At 31.2% G+C, this 23,911-nt stretch overlaps 2 protein-coding genes and 1 non-coding gene across 3 annotated transcripts; 2 read left to right on the plus strand and 1 right to left on the minus strand.

The window, feature by feature from the left end:
* Nucleotides 1-2,934: 2,934 nt before the first annotated feature.
* LOC114184669 (transcription factor DICHOTOMA-like) lies at nucleotides 2,935-4,843 on the plus strand. Its single transcript, XM_028071984.2, has 2 exons — nucleotides 2,935-4,364; nucleotides 4,479-4,843. The coding sequence occupies exons 1-2, from the start codon at nucleotides 3,323-3,325 to the stop codon at nucleotides 4,532-4,534; spliced, it is 1,098 nt and encodes a 365-aa protein (XP_027927785.2). The 5' UTR covers nucleotides 2,935-3,322; the 3' UTR covers nucleotides 4,535-4,843.
* Nucleotides 4,844-15,816: 10,973 nt separating this feature from the next.
* Nucleotides 15,817-15,888, minus strand: TRNAE-UUC (transfer RNA glutamic acid (anticodon UUC)). Its single transcript has one exon. It is a non-coding gene; the product is annotated as a tRNA-Glu (tRNA).
* A 909-nt stretch (nucleotides 15,889-16,797) lies between these two features.
* On the plus strand, nucleotides 16,798-23,158 carry LOC114185066 (translation initiation factor eIF2B subunit delta-like). Its single transcript, XM_028072563.2, has 7 exons — nucleotides 16,798-17,420; nucleotides 19,160-19,306; nucleotides 19,692-20,041; nucleotides 21,335-22,079; nucleotides 22,159-22,255; nucleotides 22,342-22,396; nucleotides 22,797-23,158. The coding sequence occupies exons 1-7, from the start codon at nucleotides 16,952-16,954 to the stop codon at nucleotides 22,857-22,859; spliced, it is 1,926 nt and encodes a 641-aa protein (XP_027928364.2). The 5' UTR covers nucleotides 16,798-16,951; the 3' UTR covers nucleotides 22,860-23,158.
* Nucleotides 23,159-23,911: the final 753 nt, after the last annotated feature.

The following is a 23,911-nucleotide window of genomic DNA, read 5'->3' on the forward strand; positions in this document are numbered from 1 at the left end:
GAAAAACAAATAAAAAATATTTGAATTGAATAAATACAAAAGTAGAGAAAAAAAAACTCTTCTTCTTCGCAATTTTGTTTCTTTCGGCCTAATGCATAAACCAAAATGACACAAACTCGAAGTCTAACACACTCTCCTTACGTTGATGTATACATATTGTGTGATTGTGACTAGATATTAATAGACGGTTCAATAACAGTTTAATAAGAGATGAAATAATATGTCCAAAAGATTTCGTTAAGTTAGACTCTAACCAATAATCCTGATATCATGTTATAAATAGATTTTAAACCTAACTCAAATTCAGAAAACTTATTTGTAAAAGAAGGATTACAGGTATATCTCTAATTAATGTTAGACTTAAAAAAATGTTGAAATTGTATTGAAAAATCAGTGGCACTTTCATAACCATTGACAATGATTTGTGGCGTTGCAATAGACATTTTTATATATAATGCTCTATTTTTTCACCACCATATCAATCATTTTTCTTTTATTTTTTGTTGAATATACACAAACGTATTTTCTAGAAAAAGAAAATTGAATTTTGAAGTAAGTGAATGATAGGTGGTGGGTGAAAAACATGCAGCGTTTAAGCAAGTATAAATTGATGGTATATATATATATACCTGCATGGCCTTAACTGTGAAGAGTGAATCACTGAAGTGAATGCCGAAAAGCGATTACTAGTTTACTACAAAGGGGAGGGAAAAGAATGAGGTCAAGAGACAGTTATGTCCCTATCTTGGAAACGCAACCTCAAATCCTTCAAACATTTACCTTATTTGGTGCAAATAGCGTCAAACCTCAAACCCTTTGGTGGAGGAGAAAATCGAAATATATAACATGTAAAAAAGAAAAGCATGATGATGAGTGATTCATTTGTTGTTGTGACTACTGCATTCAGTAGTAAATATATTGGTGATTTGTGTCGAGTGCAGATCAGAAGGAAGATGTAACCCCCACCCTGCTGTGCTGCAACCAAGGTGCGTGTCAGACATTGAAAGAGCTTTCTAGCTATATTGAAAATGACAGTAGCTGATACGATTAGACCAAGTCAATGGAGCACAAACCTTTGATACTAATGTTACTATCACCACAAAGGATCGAGTACATAGTTATATTTATAACTCAAGATCCAACTCCGTATTACAATTCGATTACGACTCGATTCATTTAATTTCTGCAACGAAAACAATTAATGTCATCTGCATCGACTAATTACATTCTAACGTCATGTTAAACAGAGCTGAGGTTTATCAAATAATGTTGAATTCTATATATACACGAACAATTTAAGATGACAACTGAATGATTTCAGTGTTGATGAGAAATAAAAGTGAATGTAAGTTTGAGTAAGTCTTTATATACTGTGTAAGCATTTTGTATACTCTTTAGTATACTTATATTAATAATATATGCCATATCTATAAATAATTGAATTGTTAGGTTTTATATATGACAACTATATATGATATGATCTGCGTAATTTTATTGTTAATATGAAAATTTTTACTTGTTTTTATTAACGAATTAAAACTCACTGAACGGGTATTAAAATGCTTTATAATGCATGATCAGAAACGATAATATAAAAAAAAAAAGTATCTTTATACTAGTATACAATCTAAATGACTTGTAAATGAAAATCCGGGATTTATTTATTTACACTTTGATTCAATTAGTATGATGAAACCATGTAAACCAAAAAAACATACACCCAGAAAAGTTACTAGTCATTGAGTTATTAGTTTATGTAAAAGTTACTTTTTTTAATCAATATAAACATTGGCAGTCTAATTAAAATTTGTTATACTACAAAAATTATTAATTAGTGTAAAGTTTTATTTATATTCATAACGTAATTTATTTCTTAGAGAAAAAAATCTGATTCACTAAAACGGACATAACTTTAACATTTTTTAAATATATATATGACTTTATAAGTGATGGAACTTTGGTTTTTATGTAATTCAATCAATTACTAATTTGAAAATCTCAATAAAAAACTAAACTTTCAAATTATTGATCGAGAAACTGTGGTATCCCTATCCTTAGGATTTTTCTCTTTACTCAAAATTTAATGTAAAATAAAATCTGAACCACATTAAGAACAATTGCACCATATTTAAAGCTCCTTAACCTCATGTCCCTTGGGAAAAGTGAATCCAATCTTACTGTGTAATTTCTTCTGCAGAAAAAGGTAACTCTCAACTTTAATTTTGCAGAAGGAAAATAAAAAAACTCGACATAATTTTGTAAGTTAACACACATAATAAATACTACTATAGATATTGTGTTAAGCTGTTTTATGTTGTTGAATTCTTCTAAGCTATCCATGAATACAATTTAATTATGACTTCTTTTGAAAACATATTACTTCCAATCTATATAGTGTTTATTTCACATTAAGCACATCTTAAATATAAAAATAGTAAACTTGATAAAAAATAAAAAAGTATAACAAAAGTGGAAGAAAAAAAATAGAATAAATGTTTTACTCTGATCGCTTACAATATGCTATATAGTGACAGTTTATAATTTAGAAAGGGAGATAAGAAAAAAAGAAGAGTATATAAAAGAAACATACAAAAAGTTTCATGAATATAATGTAAAAGTCACAGTGTCAATGGTTCAAAAAGTAATATCGCCATAACTTTGATTAATAAAATATATGAAGAAAAATCATGGTTATCTGAGTAAAACCTATTTTCACATTTAACCTGATTTGTTTAAAGTGTGTGCCACCGAAGTTTAACCCTAAATCCAACGGTTCCACGCGAAGCCAGAGAATCACACCCATATAACGTACACAAAACACATATATTAACGGGCTCAAAAGCTCAATGATTTGACCTTCTTCTGTTTACATTGCTTCCACATAATGAGGCACACAATCCACCAATTATGTGTGTCTTATCCTCTGTGTTATGCTACTCATACATACTACACTCTCTCTTTCTTTCTCCACAGTCCCCACCCCTTTGGTACCATTCTTCATGGTCCTGCACCACCTCACCTGATAAATATGAAGCTCTATTCCAACTATAATGGAAACTGTGAAAACCACACCACACTTCCATCATTGGCCTAAACCTTTCTTCACTTTCTTAAATCAAACCACTTTCTTTTTCCTCCTAATCCACTACCAAATGCTTCATATGCACAAAAACATCAATGTTGTCTTAAAAAAAGTGTATCCTTAGTAGGAAGATAGATAAGAAACATCTTCTGCTTTGGTGTGGTCCTCAATATTCTGCAGAAGCTGTCTAGGGTTTTTTTTCCTTCTTCCGTTGGAAATTGGAAAATCTGTTTATGTGAGATGTTCCCTTCCTCTAATTACACCTCCTCGGGCTCTTACCCTCGTTTCCCTTCTTCATCTTCTTCTTCTGCTTCGCCTTACCCTTCTTTCACTTTCCTTCACCCTGAAAATTCTTCCGCCAGCACCACCTTTCTCCATGATCCACTTTCTGTTACCTTCATACCAACTAACTATCATGCTCCAATGCCTGAAACACTGGCCAATTGGGCAGTTGCAGATTGTGCCGCTGCAGCAATGCTCAACCAGGATCTCGGTGGTGCCCTTTATGGCATCACCAAGAAACCAGCGAGGAAAACGGCCAAGAAAGACAGGCACAGCAAGATTCACACTTCTCAGGGCTTGAGGGACCGGAGGGTGAGGCTTTCCATTGAGATCGCACGCAAGTTCTTCGATCTTCAAGACATGTTAGGGTTTGATAAAGCCAGCAACACCCTCGACTGGCTCTTCACCAAGTCCAAGAAGGCAATTAAGGAGCTAACTCGAAGCAAGCACAGTGCTGATAGCTTCGAATTCTCTTCATCTTCGGATGGTGAAGTGGTTTCTGTGATCCACCAGCAGCAACAAGGGGTGGACTTGGAAGAGGGGAAGTTGAAAGAACCTGCTTATTGTGTCAAAGCAAAGATGAAGGAATCAAGGGAAAAAGCAAGGGCAAGAGCAAGGGAAAGGACTAGTTGCAAGATACTGTGCAGTGGGGAAGGGAAGGTGCAAGAATCCAAGAAAAAGTGCCCTGAAACTGAAAACCATCAAATCCTGAACCAGTTAAGGTCACCCCTTCAACTTCATCCTCAAGATTTAGATGGAGGAGTGCCAAGAGATGACGACTTCAACGTTATTGAGGAATCCATTGTCATCAAGAGAAAGTTGAAACACTCTCTGATGTCTTCCATTCATCACCAAAACGCTGTGATCCCTAAGGAAGCAAGTGTGAACAACAGTGACTACCACTCCTTCCCCAATTTGTCGCCAAATTGGGAAGCTAATAATAGTGCTGCCAATGGACGCTCCACCTTTTGTGCAATAGCCAGCATGAATCTTTCTGCAGGTAAGTTTTTCATTTCCATGAACAAGTACCTCACTCAATTTGTTTCTTTCCTCTTGAAATCGCTAATGACATCTAAAACTGATACTTAAAATCCTATGTGTTGATTTTTATTAGGGCTTCAAATTTTTGGAAAATCTTGGGAGGAGTGCACCAATCCTCATCCTACCTAATATGTTAAATTTCAGTATTATCCGATGATTGTCTCTAGTGTTTTGCAAGGAATTCCATGATCATGGAGGAATCTTTCTGTGTTTTCTACCAGTGACTTTTGTTGTCCTATATTTCCTTTCCAAAATGTACTGATTTTTTTTTGCTCTAGATTAACAAAGGGCATGTGACAGTTGGCAAAAAAAGATGCTGCGTGTATAATTTCTGACCAGTATTTTAAGCGTGGCTGATATTGTGTAAGGGTCAATTTTATTTACAAAGAACTTTGTTGCTAGCATATTTCAATGTTTACATAATTAGTTTATCATCAATATATATATATATATATATATATATATATATATATATATATATATATATATATATATATATATATATATATATATATACTCAACTCATATGGAAGAGGGTAAATTGTCCACCTTAAAATTTAACAACTGGTGGAATATAAGAAATCACACAATAATTTTCAAACCTAGACTAATTAATCACTAGGAGTTGAGCCTTACAAAATAGATTTAGATTTCACTCAACTGTGAAAAACTTATCAACAAGTCAAGAATTGAAGATTAAGAGATTGAAACTAAATATGGTTGATGATCCTATAGTAATTTAATAAGGATTGACATGATAAGACTAAATCTTATTAAAACAAATTTTATTATTTTATAAAGTGAAACTTCACTCACCTTTATAAAATTAATCTATAGACGAATGTTTCTCCCTGTTTATATACTCTAGTTAGTGTATGATGCCTTAGTAAGCTTCACTTATACACATTTTTTTAATTTTGCATAATATATTTATTGCTCTTCTCACACACACATTGTTCCATTAGCTTCAAGCAAAACATACATGATAATTCTTTATTTATTTCCCAGTTGCAAATTTATTTGTCATAATGATTTTTTTTGTATAATATATGTTTTGGGAAATGCATACAAATAAAATTAATAAAGAAGTTAGATCCTAATATAATTGTTATGCTTTGCTAATAAACATATTTTTATCAACAAAAGGAATAGATATATGTACAGGAGAAATTGGAATGCCTCAACCTTTATGCATAACTGCATTGCAAAAGTAAGGTTTATAGGACAAAGTTTATAATCCCTAATGTCATTACTTGAAGTATCATAAGCATTTTAATCATTTAATACACTTCTATCAAGTATTTTCAATGGCTTAAAAAAAGAGTTAAGTGATTCTAATATTTTTAACACGATAAAGTATTTATTTCTATTAAATATTTTATTTCCATCATGTCTTACATTGGTGAATCAATGCAATCTATAAATCTTCACTCCATTAGCATTCTTCCACTAAAAATTAAGAAGAGTTTTTTACTGTTTTACTGAATCCATAGATAATTGTAGTTATTTTTATTAGAATTCTAAGATATCTATTGTGAGAGAAAACAAGAATATGTACTTGATGACCACAAAGAGCAGGGGTAAATGATGATCATATAAATATTCAAGGAACTTTCTGTAAGACTTGGCTGCATTATGTACGTAGTTATTGTATATCACAGACTGAACTGAATTTATGATCCACAGTGATATATTTTGTCAGCTACAGACTTTGTATTATAACTAAATAATAATCAGTTTAGCCCTTTGTAGTCATGCACTAACAATGACTTTGTCAGAACTTTTTAAAAAAATTCAGACGTTTATGGATCGATATCTAGCGTTGGACAAAACAAATGTGTTCACTTAGCAGAAGCATTTGTATTTAATGTTACAAAGACAAACTTAAAGTCTGACAGTTCAGATACAATACTTTTTATATAACTCTGATTGATTTTCTACCTACTTGCAGAAACTGGTTCTTCTTATAATTTTCTTATACAAAAGCAATTATATACGTTATAAGCATCTGATTATTGAATCTGAATCATATTCAAGAAAGAACTCTCCAATGTGAACTTTTCATTCACTGCTAAGTTGTGGAATTGATACAAGAAGTTGCATAATTTATAAGTCTTTGGGTGAAGTCTGAAGCAAGTATAACCTATTTGATCTGTTATTTCCCTATTTGAGTAGTTTAAGTTTAACATTAAACTACTCACCCACCAAGATTTCCTAGAATTTAGTATATGTTTGTGTTTGATGGAGAAATTTCTTAATGTTTCTAGGAAATCTATTTAAATAGGTTGTCCAATAAGCTAAGAGACACCATTCAAAGGGATTCATGATTCAAAATTTGTAGCCTCATACAGAGGTATTCTGCAATTATTTTGTTTTTTTATTTATATTCTCATATCAGACTAAGAACACAGACTCTGGATGATGTATCTATGAAGTGGTTGGGTTCTGCAAGAAAATTGTTAGAGAAAAAAGTTTCCAAGAGTCATGTCAACATGTTCTCTGGATAGCCAACAAAAAAGGTCTTATAAAATCTTTTAGACAACCCTAAAGCCATAGAACTTTCACTAGCTATAGCTAGAATAGAATCTAGTGTAAAACTTTCTGCATAGGTCGAACTCGTGTGTCAATAGATACATAATAGTCAATGTTCGTAACCCAGAATTTTAGGCCGGTACAATTCAAAACTGCATCTGAAGTTTCGTTGAAATCCAAGACAAAATATGAAGGTTTATAATTGGACTCAACACTGAGTATTCGACCAAAGTTTCAGCAAGAACTGAAATAAGTTTCGGCAAAAACTAATGTCATACAAAACTGACATGACTTCAGTAAAATGCAGTTTAAAAATTGGGACGCATACTTGCCTAGTTCCTTTTAGTTTTCCACTCTTGTTAAGATAGCTTCTAAATCTAAATGCAATTCTTTGAATTTGCAACTTAAAGGACAAAAATATTAGTTATAAGTTAATTATATGGAATAGATTAATCAAAATGAACTAATATCGGTACTTTAAAAATATTTTTAATATATTTTAAATTACCAAAATCAATGTCCTTTAATGTATTTTGAAAACACTACATAGGAATAACACAAAAATTAAATAGAAAATCCAAATTTGATATTCTCTCTTATACGACCTCTTTTTAAGTACTACTAAATATTGTTATGTACCAAAGAAGTGAATTAAGCAGGGGAAATTTGCATATGGTACCAAAGCCGTGTAGGTTCTGTTTTTCAATTATATTTAAAAGTTCTATTTTACTAATTTTTATTCTATTAAATGCATTAGATATCATCAAAATAAAATTTCAAATAGGATGGGAAAGTAGCACCTACAATACGTATGAGACTAATTAAATATCATTTTAGAATCATTTTTTTATCAACAAAAAACAAAATCATTAATCAAAATTAGAGTACTTGCTATACTCATCTCTTTGTATAATATATGTACGTGTAAATTATTCAAAACTTGGTCTCTCTCAACTCATGAGACTTGTCTCTATACCTACTATAAGAAACAAAACATATATGTTATTGTTTTTCTAATCTTACCACACATATTAAAATTATGAAAACATTAATTTATAATTTTGACTAATCAAAACGTTTCATAATGAATTTTTTTTTTTTAATGTTCTAAGCTTTTACCTATATTAATGAATCAGAAAATAGCATTGTAGAAGGGAAGTTAGGTAGAGAAAGGTAAGGATGGAAGATCTGATTGTCACCTAAATCATCCCAACAAAATATTTAAGATAAAAGTACTATGCTATATATATATATATATATATATATATATATATATATATATATATATATTCGTACGTTTAGGTCATTAGATTTCTATTGCACCCTACCTAACCATCATGATCCATACAAAATGTGCAGTTCCATTGTACTTTTACAATATAAAATCACACATATTTCAGAAGAGAGACAACGTAAACAGCAAAAATAAAAGGTAAAATTTCAACTGCTACAAATCAACCATCAATAAGAGAAAATTAAACTGTTCCAAAGACTAATTTTGCTTGTCCATGTGTTTGATATAACTGTATATTTAATAGATTATCATCATTTTTTTCTTTTTAGTTTAGTTGTTATTCATACAAGGGATTTTACTGAGGTAACTTTTGAATAAGAAAGTTAGATGAAAATGAATATGAAAGTTAATTGAAGTAAAAGAAGAAAAGATAATGATTGCTTACAGATGACAGAGTGAGCTTTATACATGGCTCGCTTCCACATTGTCTCCTCCTTCTATTTTATCGTAAAAAAGTCAATACTTAAGCTGAAAAGTTGTAAGAGAAAATTTGCAGATTAGCTTGTGACCAAAAGAAAGACAAAAACATATGATAACTCCAACATATTCAACATACATAACAGTCTGTGTGCAGTAATAAATTACAAGAACATTTATTCTTGGATACTCTGATCTCATATGCAGAAGAGAGAAAAAGAAAGTTGATATGTGTGTTATTATTGATATAAAAATTGATATTAAAAACAATATCAGTTGTTTTCTTCTCATCAATATTTTTATTTGAGATTGAATAATAATGAAGTTGGAAAGATAAAGTTATTTGTCATTTTTAATAAGAAATACAGATATATTGTAAATGAAAGTTTAAACATTGAAAATAATGTACTATACAGATTTTGACATATCATTATTTTAATTAAAAATTAAGTTTAGTGATTCACAAATTTATGTAAATAATTAAAATTGAAATTAGTATAGTCACGTAATATATATATATATATATATATATATATATATATATATATATATATATATATATATATATAATTTGACCACTTAAATATAAAAACGTATATACACCTCCGGGTTTTTTTTTCAAATTTAATCAATAATTTTAATAGTTAAGTAAAAAATGATCAAGTATTATCGTTTATAATAGTTTTATCAAAATTTGAGCAGATTTTTATGTTAAAAGTTATTAATTAGGGGTCAAAGGTTATGTTTAATTAGCTTTTAAGATGAATAAGTGTTTTTAATATTTTTTTATTGGATTAAAAACCTTAAATAAGAGTACATTTTTTCAACAGACAATCATCTTGCCGATTTCATTGTGAAAGTGTTTTCTTCTTTTTGTACAAAAGGATTTCAAGCTTTCAAATATGAAATCAATAAATAAATAGTGAAGACCGGCACAGAAAGGGGTGAGATGGATGATAATAATAATAATAATAATCTTCAGTATAATTTTGATTCATTCAGTAAAAACCACACACTGAAACATGTTTTTAATTTCATCGATTGTAACACGTCATACATTAAAAACAAAAAACTGAACTGAAGATAAAAATGAGGTGAAGTAAACAATGAAAAAACCATATATAGCTTCAACTCTTAAGATTTCACAGGCTCACATAAAACAGAATAAGGAATAAAGAAGCTGAAGAGTTCTGGAACAACAACACGCATATATTGAAACATAAGCACGTAGATTCTATATATCAAAGAAAAACGAAATAAGTGAGAAAGAAGATAAATAAACGTACTTGCGTACAAGAAGAACTTGTTGAACAGAAGCAGCTGGTAGTGTACGTAAACAACCTCACAGAGAAGAAACTCCTGGAAAGAACACTGTTCAAAAGCAGAGTGGCAATAACCTCGAGAGAGGGAGAGATAGAGAGAGAGATGTTATTAAGGCACTAACACAAAAACAGGTATATAGCACCTGAGATTAGGTTACATACTCTTTGCAGAAGTGTTCGATTACTGCATGTTTTGGTAATAATTTTTCTTCTGCATGCTACCTAAAAACCATGCTTAGGTTCTGCCACCCTATACCAAATATAGGGAAACTGAGTGCTAATGGAGAAAGTAGTAAGTGGTTTTTGACCACTATTTATTCACCGTCTCAACTCATAACAAATATTTAGGTTTTACAACTTAAGAGCTTAAATTGAAGCTTATAATTCAATATCATGGAACGAGTTTCTAAGAATGGTTGCAGTGTAAACTGATTTTATTATTAGTCGATGTCAAATTTTTACACATCTTTTCATATGAAATTGTTGGAAAAAATTTATCGAAAATTACTTTATTAATAAAAAAATAAAATAAATACAAGGAAATATATAGATAACATACCTATGTTCTTTGAATCTGAGTATATTTATACTCTCTAAATCAATAATTTAATCTAACTCTCACGACATTTTTATTAAAAGAGTATAAGAAATATGAAGAGTCAAATACAAATTTAAAGTATCTTTGACTTGGAACAAGGAACATCATGAACTTATAACTCATTATATAGTCACTAACACCCTATCTTGATTGTCCGAGGTGAAACTTTTCAAGACATGTTATTTTCATCAGTCCAGTAAAAGTATAACATGAGACTGGATATTAAGATGGTATGATAATAGTCTGATTGAGTCTGATAATAGATAAAACAATAAACTCAACAAACAACAAATTTTAATAAAACAGACTTAATATCATTTTAAGAAGTGAAATTTAAATCTTAACTTATAAAACTAATTTTTTTATATGAAATTTACATAGATTGGATGAATTCTGGCCTAAAAATATAAATAAAACACCAGATGGAAAAGAAAGTTACCCTTGATGTAGGTAATGAAACATAATTTAAATGATTTATGCAATTCTTTGGTTCCTAGATATAAAAATGTTTGTATATAGATATGATGATTGATAATGATGTTGAGTGCATGGCATGCAGATACCTCTGGTGCTGAACCTGTACGTCTCTCTTTCTCTCTGGGCCGTATGTAGCAGCAAATAAAATATGAAAAAAAAAAGCTGATATGATGAGCGCACACAGAGGCAAAGGCAATGATATTATATTTGAGAAAATGATTTTGTAAGATTGTTCTGACTAAGTGGATCCTTGAGAAATTTCGAAATTGGTACGTTTGCATAATGTATATGCAGCAGTGTGTCATTGATTTATGTAAGGTAGACGTAGTTGATGACCCATCCCTTTCTTCAGCTATTTTTCTGCTCTCATGTGAAATATTAGGAGAATGTGAAGACTAGCTAGCTATACTATATACCTCACCTCACCTTAGTTATCACTCTTTTACCTAACCACTTTTACCTACACAACTTCTTTTCAACACTCTAACTTGTACGGACTTATTCTCACTTTTTTTTAGGGTTTCATAATCATTCATGTTTATAGTTAGTTTAATGGTTAAACATCTGATTTAAGAAAATTAATGTTAATTATTTTGAAAGAAAAATTGTATTATCTGTAATATTTAATCACACTAGGGTTATTTTGCATTCCTTTGGTGGGTGATGTCTATTTTTACGAATTTGGATTCTTTCTTTGTTGAATATAAAAGGAAGGTGTATATTTATCATTACCCGTTTGAATATATCTTTTAAAATCGAGTAGGGGTGTTAATAGTGAATCAAATTCACTAAACATTGAATTAAAAATAAATCAATTTAATTCAATTTCTTTTGTCATACAAAAAATTTATAATGTTCTCCACCTATCATATGGGTTGGTAACTTGCATTGACTCATTACCTATATTTTATTTTTTTAATTTATTTTATTTCGATATATTTAAACAATTAAAAAGTGTTGGATATTTTAACCAATCTCTCTCATTTTAGGGTCCGTAAAATCGAGCCACAAACTATGATCTACTCTATCATCCCAAATTTAGAAAAATATATTAAAACAACTTTTGTTAATTATAACACAGACTGATTAATGTTTGAGACCATTTTTAATTAAAAGTGACATACAAAGCACGTCATAATAAAATAAAGTAAAAACTCGATAATATAAACCAAATCATGAGCTACTAAACAAAAATAACATTTAAACCAGACGTTAGACCATCCTGATAGTAACATTTTCAACGGCCATAATAACAACTATTATGCTGGTGATCAAGAATAGGATTAGGAACCTCCTAAGACCTTTTAATTAGGTTTAATAAGTGGCAAGTATTTAAAATTACGTTTTTTAATAAATTATATATATATATATATATATATATATATATATATATATAAAGGATTATTATTATTATCAATATTATTATATAATTAACTATAATCAAACTGGCATATGCTTTAAATGAATTAAAAGAAAAGTGATATTTAGATTATTAATTTTGTTTAAATGTTAAAGAAATCAACTTTCGCATAAAAAAACGAAGGGATGCAAGCTAAAAAAAATTGTTAAAAAATAATAATAAACTGCAAATTTTTCATGTTCAAGAAGATTTTCTTTTACAAATTTAAGTTATCATCCAAAACACAATTTATTTTATAAAGAGTTTTTAGAAAACTGAAATATAAAATTTTAGCGGTCAAAAAACATGCTCCAAATTTTGAAATGGTCGAAAAATGAAGCTAGGAAATTAAAAAAAAAAACTAAGAAATCATTGTTTTATAATATAAATTTTAAGATAATAATTAATTTATTTGGAGAATTTGAAATTATTCCAAGTAAAATTATATGTTTTGATGAGGAAATTAGAAGAAAATTGAAATTGATGAATTTTATAAAAATATTTCAAATAACTAAAATAGTAAATTTTGAAATTCACGAAAAATAGAAAGAAATTGAAATTTTCCAAAGTTGTGAAATTGTTCATTACTTAAGATAAAAAAAACCCACATGTCCAAAAATTCGAGCCGAGCCAAGCCGAAGGTCAAGATGACTCGGGCCAAAGGTCGAGTTAAGACCGCTTAAGCCGAAGATCGTGTAGAGCTGACTTGGACCAAAGATCGAAATGAGTCAGTCCGGACTAAAAGTCAAGCTGAGCCGGGTCGAATTGAAGGTTTAGTTGAGCCAACCTCGGTAGAAGGTCAAGCCAGTCGGGCAACATTGAAGTTAGAGCTGAGCCGGCTCAAGCCAAAGGTTGAGTCGAGTCGGCTCAGATCAAAGGTGGAGCTAAGCTGGTTTTGATCAATGGTGGAGCAAGTCGGCTTGAACAGAAGATTTAGCTGAGCCAGTCCCGATCGAAGGTCAAGTCAACTCGAGCTGAAAGACGAGCCAAGTTGACCCTGGCCGAAGGTCAAGATGAGATAACTCTCAGCCGAGTCGACTTGGGCCGAAAATGAAGTTGGATTAGCCTTGGCCAAATGTCAAGCCAAGTTGGCCATAGTTGAACGTTAAGACGAGATGAATTTGAACCAAGTCATTGCGAATCTAAGGTTGAGTCTAATTGCTCGTGTCATAGGTCGAGCCGAGTTTATTCGAGGTAAAGGTTAAGTCGAGTCGGTCTGAGCTAAAGTTCGAGTCGAGCCTACTTGGGCTGAAGTTCATGTCGTGTTGGACTGGACTAAAGGTCTTGACAGGATGGTTCTGAACTAAGTTGACCTTAACGGAAGTCGAGCTAGGTTGTCCTGGGCTAAAAATTAAGTTGAATTGGCTAAACATAAAGTATAAACCAATCTATTATAGTTGAAGGTTGAGTAAAGTCAACTCAGACCAAATCGAGAGAAATAGGTTGAGATAAAATTGATTCAAGTTGTGTAGAGGTCAAATGATTTGAGTCGATCTAGGTCGAACTAGCTCAGGTTAAGCTGAGTTAAATTAGATTCTAAAGTAGTGTTGATTTCAATGTCAAATAAAAATTAAATTGTTTTATTAAAAAAATGTAAAATATTTCAATTATTATCTAAATTAAATATTTAACAAATAAAAGAAATTCAATTACAACTAATTTAATTATTAAATATTTCAATTTTTTAAATGGTTGAAATTTCTCCTCCAAATATAAAGTTAAGAGGTGATATCAGATTTATTAGTAGAAAAATTCTCCACCTACCGAAAGTACTTATAAAAGAAACTTTAGATTCACCTCATCCAAAAAATTGTATAGTATTTTAAATTTGCAGTGCAAGATCTTATCATATTATGCACTGGGTTTGTTAATACTATTATAGAAAATATCACATGAGAAGTGGGAAAAAAAGGTAACACACACACACACACACATATATATATATATATATATATATATATATATATATATATATATATATATATATATATATTCTTTTGTTAAAATCTTCAGAAGTAGACTGATTTGCACCGGGTACTATAATGATACAATATTAAATAGGGTAATTGATACAATGGTTGATGACGTAAGTGCAAATCCTTTATTCAATGTCAATGCACTTTGTTCATTAATTAACAGCAATTATTTACTGTGACTTTCTTTGACTGCAACAAGACAATTTTGACCAACCCTTTGCATAAATTTTTAATTTAGAAACATTAACCCTAGCTTTATGTAGGCCAATCATGAAAATATCTTTTAACATTAATTAATTATTAGCGCAGCCAAAATCAAATTAGCAAAATAATGCAAAGCCATTAGACCTTCGTTACAATCATGACTGAGATTCTACTTTGTCAGCAAACACTTCACCATCACAATATATATATATATATATATATATATATATATATATATATATATATATATATATATATATATATATATATATATATATATATAAACTGAATAATTCATCTGATTATCATGAATTAAAATATGTTTTTGTCATGAAAAACAGTTTACTTTAATGTATTACTCTCAATTTTAACATATTATCTTTCTGAAACAACTATCTTTTCAATTTTGAAGCATGTTTCTAAAAATAAGTTGATTTAAAATGTGAAAAAAATATAAAACTCATTGCTTGAAGAAAATATAACGAGTAAAAATAAAGTAAAAAGTAACGATTATAAACATTTAAAAAATTATAATACTAATAGTTGAAGCATACTTTAAAAAAAAGTTGATTTAAATGTGAAAAAGAAAAAAAAAAAACTCACTCCTTGAACAAAAGAGTTATAATATGTAAAAATAAAGCAAAAACTTACTAGTACAAACATTAAAAATTGTTATAATATTGAAGCATGCTTTTAAAAAAAGTTGATTTAAAATGTTAAAAAGAAAAAATAAAACTCACTACTTGAATAAAAGAGTTATAATATGTAAAACTAAAGTAAAAACTAACTACTACAAACATTAAAATTTTTTATAATACTAATAGCTGAAGCATATTTTTTTCTTCTTAAAAAAAAGTTGATTTAAAATGTGAAAAAAAAATAAAAGACTCAATTATTTGAAGAAAATATACCGAGTAAAAATAAAGTAAAAATTAAATACTACAAACATTAAAAATTGTTATAATACTAATAGCTGAATGAAGCATGTTTTTTTTTAAGTTGATTTAAAATGTGAAAAAAGTATAAAACTCATTATTTGAAGAAAATATAACGACTAAAAATAAAGTAAAAAGTAAATATTATAAACATTTAAAAAAATTATAATACTAATAGTTGAAACCTGTTTTTTAAAAAAAGTTGATTTTAAATGTGAAAAAGAAAAAAAAAAAACTTTTAAAATGTATTAAAAATTTTCCATTGCCGGGAATCGAACCCGGGTCTCCTGGGTGAAAGCCAGATATCCTAACCGCTGGACGACAATGGATTTGATATTATTGATTTTATCTAAAACATATTTAACAGGTTCAATTAAATCTTTTCCCAGAATTTCATCCCGAGAAAAATAATCCATTGAAAATTCAATCTACAATTAAATATTTTAAGATATTTTTGATGGCTTTGTACAAATAATCAATAGAATCAAGACGGAATAAAATGTAAGATATTAATATTATGAATTTTAAACAAACTAAAACACCATTTAAACAAATTAAAAAAATAAATGTAAAAACAAACATCTAAATAATATATTTTTAGTTTATTTTGTTCTTTTATTTATTCAGATTAAATAAGAATGAAACATTAAATTAAAAACAACTAATACCGTTAATAAATATATATTTTTAGTTATTTATTTATTTAGATTAAATAACAATGAAACATTAAATTAGCAATATACCATTTGCGACGTTAATGTTTAAATAGTAAAAAATATATTTTTATTTTCACATTTTTATCAAATATAATAAGTGTTTTTGTATTTGAATATTAGAAAATTTGATGCCCAAACCTTAAAATCACCGAAGTTGATTTCAAATTTTATGCGAATTTTTGTAATATCTCTTAAAATGTATTAATTTTGACGTATTAAGAAAAATATTAATATATTTTGAAATGTCAAAATTTATGTATTGTAAAACACAAAACAACGTTAATATTCCATTAAATATTTTAAATTTAGTCATATGTTAATTTAAAATTAAGAAAGTAAACCCACATGTTTTATAAAGTTAAAGCATGACAACTATAGACAGAAAAATATTAAAACTTGTACAATTGGCAAGAAAACATATGAATTAAATACACGTTTAGTGCTAATAAACAAACAATTTCCTTTATTTTATTTTATTTGTAGTTGTTTTCATTATTGTCTTGGCTGCTTCAACTTCAATTCCAAGCTCAAATCTGTTAACTGAATTTTTCCAAAGAAGAGAGAAGAAAACAAAAGAAACTCTTCCCTGTTTGTTTACTTTCCTTGCCACCCAAACATTATACTCTCCGAAAGTTACTAGACCCAAACAAAACCTAACCTATCCACTATTTTGGTCATGGATGCGCGTAGAGCTCCACGCGCCGTTATTGATCCTAAGGTCCGCAGAGTCGGGTTCTTCGCCCCGCCCGACCGCTCTCAATCGGGTCCACCACACCTGATCTCACTTGACGTCTCTCCCGCAGCCAACTCCCTCTCGCCGGTCATGATCCCACCGCCGCGCCATTCGTCGGAGAATCTCAGCCTCCACGCGCGTCCCGCGCCGACTTCTCCATCCGTCGAGGAATCCGTCACTGCCGAGAGCTATTCTAGCTCGTCGGCGTTCTTTCCCGCTCCGATGTCTCCGGCGCCGTCCTCTTACACGAGCAGGATGGTTGTCGACGACGGAGACTTCTTCGACGTCGGTAAGGTGGCATCTTCGTCTCCTCGCGGAGGGGTTGACTTGACGGCGACGAAGGCCAGTAACGTTTTGGCAAGCGAATTAGCCACGGTTGCGGTGGTGAATGCTGATTCCCGTGCAATTGGCGGTGAGGTTTTGCTATTTTTTCTTTGTTCAGTTATTTGAATCGGCGAATCAATATGCTTTGAGCTTGAAATTTTTTGTGAAAGTAAAATGAAATTGCAATTCAATATATTATATATAATAGCATTGATCAAGTTTTGTGTCAGCACATTGGAATTGGAAGTTATGAATGTTTACGGTTGCGTGCAATTGAATGGAATGAAGGCTTGTGTCGTTGCTCTTTCAGCTTCGTTGAGGTCTAGATTTAACTTTTGACAGCTTATTGACTGCAAGTCAACTCTACCGTGCATATCAGTAGCGAGAACGTTTTACAGTATAGTGTTGCTTGCTCTTTATCAGATACTCCCTTCTGCACTACGCTTTCGGCTTGCGTATTGTATTCCCAAAAGTGAAGCTGCTGAATGTCTTGTTTTATTCTAAAGCTCATTTGCATGCATTAATATTGAATTCAAAAGTAGTGCAAGTAAATTCTTTGTTATTGTTATTTACTTCCGCAAATTGGTTACATTTTGTCATTAGTATGTTTGTAGTTGCTTGAAATTTGTGTGGCTGCTTTAAATTCGAGGGGTTGTATATTACCCAGCACCAGAAAAAATCAGAGATTTGCAGTTGTGGCTAGGACTATCTTCTGTTATTCATGCTAACAAAATGATAGAACAGGTTCATACCGTAAAGTAAAGAAAACAATGATTTTCTATTGGTGATTTTGAAATAGTCTAAGCGTTTTTCTAACTTGGGTCCAACAATGGACTCTGCAGTCTTAGGCCAGGGTAGAAATACAAAATGAATGATTTCACTGGATGTCATTCAGCAGACCAAGACTCTTCCCGATCTTTAAGGGTCTAATCTATTCACAAATGACCAGATGTATCTCACTCTCAACCCATTTTCTTATTTATAAGCAACATGTTTTATTTCTCTGATTATCCCAAGCTGCAACTCACTAACTAATTATTCCTATAACTAACTATGGGGGTCAACTAGCACACAACCACGTTTTAGCTTCTCTGGTTGAAACATTGATTGTGGTATATCTTGGCCTGAATAGTTCCTTAAATATTTTCATCTTTTCCTAATTAAAGTCAACTTGATAAAAAGAAGAAGAAAAACTACAAACTAAGTTTCAATACAAGTGTAATTCAATATCACTGAATAACAAGACTTTGGCTTCGTGATAGATGCCTATTTGTTGCTATCTAAATCTAAAACGTTTCACAAACAGAACTAGTTATTACTTTTGTGATGAAATTTGATTCAATTCGTGTCCAAATGAAAAAAAAGAGTAGAATGTTGGGATGAAGTACTTGATGTTGACTAAAGCTAGAGTAGTACCTGATGCTGAGTATACCCTGTGGTTACTTTCCAGAAGTAGCCAACACTTTTAAGTGACTCAAATTATGTTGAGAAAAACTCACAAAAATCCACCTAATTTTGTGCCCTTTAAATCTTAGTTTTCTGATTTTTGGTACTTTGGGCTCTGATATTTACTAGAAAAGATAGATGTTTATTAAAAATAGTTGCTTGTGTTTTTTGCCATCTGCTACATTGTCCAGTCAGAACATATGAAGAATAATTGTTGTATCACTCTGACTTGCTTGTTGTCAATGGTAGGTGTCATCGTAAAATACTCTCTCTGGTTCTTGTCATCTTTCATTTTCATCCTTGGATGTCTTTTCAAAGGAATCTTTGACAATATGATGTTATTATTCGGTATTTAAGCATTTTCTCCTTAATCCCCTTTAGAAAGAGAGAGAGCAGACAAAGCAGGAGGATCAGCCATGGAAATGAAAGACCAAGCTCTGAATACTAAACCGAAGAAAGAAAAGACGTCAAAAGCTGAAAGACGAGCTCTTCAAGAAGCTCAACGAGCTGCTAAGGCTGCTGCAAAAGGTGTGTATTGGTAGTTAGTTTGCCCTTGTTTGATTGAGATTATGCAATGTTGATCTTGTTTATTTTAGGCGTAAGCAAACTTTCAGCTAGAACATGTGAAAATGTGAAGTTTCTCTACAAACTCAGAAAGTGAATTAAAAGTTGTAGTTGTTAGTTTGGTTGTCTATTTTACATTTACTGTTGAAATGTTGCACTTTTTTTTATTTTTATTTTTTATTTTGGTCATTGGATCTAGCTTCTTCAAACCCAATTCATAAGCTGAGACATTTTTTCTGGAAGCCTCAATTGGGAACTTATGATGTGATTTCACATATGTTCTTTTTTAATGTATTCATTGTGACTAACGCTGCTCATTAGTTTGTGCCTTTATATAATGTGTTTTTAGCTGAAGGAAATAAGGCATCTGGAACTCTGGCTTCAGTGAATGTAAAACCAGCTAAAGCTGCAAAGCCCCCACAAAAATTTGATAATGCTTCAGTTACAGCCTCTGAGAAGAAAGGGGTTGATCGTTCACAAGAAAAAGATAGAAAGAAAGATGTTCCTCAACCGCGGATGCAATATGATGATAAAAGCAGAGTGGAGAAAGCCAAAAGACGTGCTGTGGTAAAACAAACTGAAGTTAAGAACAGAGTTGAACTATTCAGGCATTTGCCACAGTATGAACATGGGAGTCAGCTACCAGATCTTGAGGCAAAGTTTTTCCACCTTGGCCCTGTGCATCCCGCTGTTTATAAGGTAGCTTATGTTGTTCTACTGTTCTGTTTAATCTCGTTACAACTATGTTTCTTATGTGGTTGGGTTAGGATCCATCTATTCACAATAGATGATGTTCTGATGCTATTCTCATAGCTCACCAATTAGATAAGACCACATGATAAACGGGGTTCCTTGCCCTATACGAAGTTGAATATTGAAAACAGAAGAATTCAGCTCCAAATTAATTTAAATTAACAGTGTTTAATACAGCCTAGAGCGAAAAGAATCATAAAACAAACATTCAGCATATTGGAGTTCATTTATTGTATTCAGCTGCAACACTCAACATGTTTAAATCATTAAATGGAAATGATTTCTTTGTCCCTAGCCTAATGTACTATATTAAATTCTAATAGTTTCATTTATACAATTTCCGGACTTATGGCTCTTCCAACATTTAAATTATAGGTTTATGTTTTCAGCTTTTCATCAATAAAAACCTCATTGCTGAAATTTGCATATCCATCAAACATTTTGGTTCAAATTTTGCATGGTGCTGCATCACGTTCTGGGGTAAATTCTATGCCGTCTCCAAGCATTTAGGTATTTTACTTGCAGTTAAAGTTTCAAACAGTCACGTATATAGTAAGATTTCATGGTTCTCAGTTGTCTAAAACATTTTAAAGTGGATAGTTGATAGAAAAAAAATATTAAATCCTACATTGGTCTGTGTAGTTTGCAATGATGGTGAGACAATTTCCACCTTTTTGGTTATAATTTGGACCTTTCCAACACTGCATTGCTGCCTTCAATTTGTTGGTGTTGATATTATTGACATGAAGAGGGAGAGTCAATTGGAAGGAAGGAAGGGGAAGTTGAATACAAACCAAGTACTACTAGATTTAGGAAATAGTATGTTTGAAGTAAAACAACTTGATGGTTAAAGCTATTATCTATTCCATGGTTCATATGAGAACAAAGGCTAGGCAAGATGAAGAATATGAAATAGTATGAAGAGTTAAGTCCTTAAATACTTCCATTTTCTAATTTTTTTTGCACTGCTTTATCAAGGCAACTGAACTATTTGAATGTTAAAAGTTCATCCTAAATGACATCTGAATTGAAAACAAATTGTATCTAGGGACCTATTGTATGCATGGAGATACTATAAGCTGAATCATGAGTTCATCATTAAAATTGTTTTAAGGTGTTGCGGCTGATACGGGAATTGGGATAGATTAGTTGTTAAGACCTGGTTCAATTTGTTTTGTAAATTTTGCACTTTTTATTTCGTTTTCCCTTAACCGTTGTGGTCTTAATGATGATTATCAGGTAGGCTTGCAGTATCTGTCTGGAGATATAACTGGTGGCAATGCTCGTTGTATTGCTATGCTTCGAGCGTTTCAAGAGGCCATTAAAGACTACAGGGTTCCATCGGAAAAGACTTTGGTGAGAGACTTAACGGCAAGATTGAGTAGTTATGTTTCTTTTCTCATTGAGTGTCGACCACTTTCTATCAGTATGGGCAATGCAATTAGATTTCTCAAAAGCCGAATTGCCAAGCTACCTTTGACGTTGTCCGAATCAGAATCAAAAACCTCTCTTCAATCAGATGTTGAGCGTTTCATAAATGAGAAAATTATACTTGCCGACAAGGTGATAGTCAAGCATGCTATCACAAAAATAAGGGACGGTGATGTTCTTCTTACTTATGGGTCTTCATCGGCAGTTGAAATGGTACTGTTACATGCACACGAGTTAGGTAAACAGTTTCGAGTTGTAGTGGTAGACTCTCGTCCAAGACTTAGAGGGAAACTTTTGCTTCGTAGGCTTGTGGAGAAGGGTCTTAGCTGTACATACACTCATATAAATGCTGTTTCCTACATAATGAATGAAGTTACTCGAGTATTTCTGGGTGCTTCATCAGTGTTGTCTAATGGGACAGTTTATTCAGCAGTTGGGACTGCTTGTGTTGCAATGGTTGCCCATGCATTTCGTGTCCCTGTTTTAGTATGCTGTGAGGCTTATAAATTTCATGAAAGGGTGCAGCATGATTCCATATGTTCAAATGAGCTTGGTATGTAAACAATGAGAGATTACGTTCATTGCACTTATGTCTGGAAAAAAAAGTTAATGCTTCTATAATTTTCTTACAGGTGATCCTGACATCATTTCTAGGGTTCAGAGTAGAGAGGATGTGAATCACTTGGAAGGTTGGGCCCATACTGAAAATCTGCAACTTCTAAATCTGATGTAAGGCATTTATATTTACGTAATAATACCAATCCAAAATTGTCATTTCATTACTCTGACCCTGCAATTTTCTACGTTGATGCCAGCTATGATGCAACACCTTCAGATTACGTTTCCATGATAATCACAGATTATGGCATGGTAAGTGCTACAATTAAAGAAGATTTATTTAGTTGCTGCTAGCAAATACCTAAAGTGTGCCTTATTCCGGGCACCCAACGTTAACGTATGGATTATGTCTCACTTTTTAGTGGAGTGACACAATCACAATTAAGATCAATTTGGACTAAGAAAATCCAAGAAGATAAAAGGAAAAAAAAAAAAAAAACTTGCATCCTTGCTCAAATATTAGATAAAAGAGGCACATTAAAACAGTAGATGACAAGAATTTAAACGAGGTTAATCCTCATAGTATAGCTGTTTTGCTTTTGTTGTAAAAGTAAATGAATTTTTTATTGTCTTAAGGAGCATTTTTCCTTTATCACTTAGTATTGATTTACGATCACGAAAAATAAAAGATTTAACAATATAATCTTGACAGGTCCCACCCACAAGTGTACCTGTAATTGTAAGGGAATATAGCAGGGAACAGGTGTGGATATGAATGCTCCAATGTAGATCATCTCAATTCTTGTATGCATGCAGAGACCCTATTTTAGCAATAAAAGTTTTGTGAAGGCTGTGATGATGCCATCGTTCTGTATTATTATTATTTTCTCACCCTGGAATAATGTAACGGTCCTTTTGTTCTTTTCGAAATTTTGGACGCTTGTCTCTGTATTCTCCTGTCGCAGTGAAGAGTGCGGATTGTCGCCTCTCCCGACAGATTTTGTCCATGCATTCTCACTTGTAACACTTTTTTAGCGGTCTTCAAATTTTGAACAGTTTTGTTCTGGTGCTTCATTATTCTGTTCCTAAATTTTGGTTTATTGATTGTAAAACTCATCACGATCACCACGAGTTACTAATGAAGCTGTTACTGCATAACATTGGTGATAATGTGCCATATTCATAAATTTTAAGAAGGGTTCCGGGAAGATGATGAATATGCGCCTAAAGAAGAAACATTTCATATTTTTTAAGAAGTATCAACATTTGATATTTGTGGATGCACATTCTTTTCAATTCATCGGTGTTTCCTTTTATGGATTCCTTATCTGTAGTATGTGTTAGAACTTTTATGGAATTTGTTCCGTCAAGATTTTAATCCATATCCATCGTTCTCTTGGTCAACCCATAATTCATTTTACTGTCATTGTGTGCTTCTTTATTCCTTTTCTAATATTAAATTAATGATTAGTCAACTTCAGATCCGTTTACACATTCAACCCTAATAGAATTAGTATATTTTTGTTATGATAAAATGAAATGTAAATTATTATTTAAAATAAAATTAATAAAATTGTTATTATTGTTATTAGTATTATTTTATTATGAATAACGGATGAAATAACAAAACATAAGTCGAATAATTGTACTTTAATTTCAATAAAATTATTGATTCCAATTATTATTTAAGTTAGAATTTATTCTAGCAAATACATCACCATTAAGGAATAAATTCTTTCCAAATACAAAATTAGGAGAACCAATTTTCCTTAAGGGTGTCACTACACCACCATGATTAGCCACCACAAACATATGCAATCAAGTCAT

The sequence above is a fragment of the Vigna unguiculata genome, chromosome 5 (assembly GCF_037176805.1).
Source record: "Vigna unguiculata cultivar grain cowpea cultivar isolate G323 ecotype 2 chromosome 5, ASM3717680v1, whole genome shotgun sequence".
NCBI classification, from domain to species: Eukaryota; Viridiplantae; Streptophyta; class Magnoliopsida; order Fabales; family Fabaceae; genus Vigna; species Vigna unguiculata.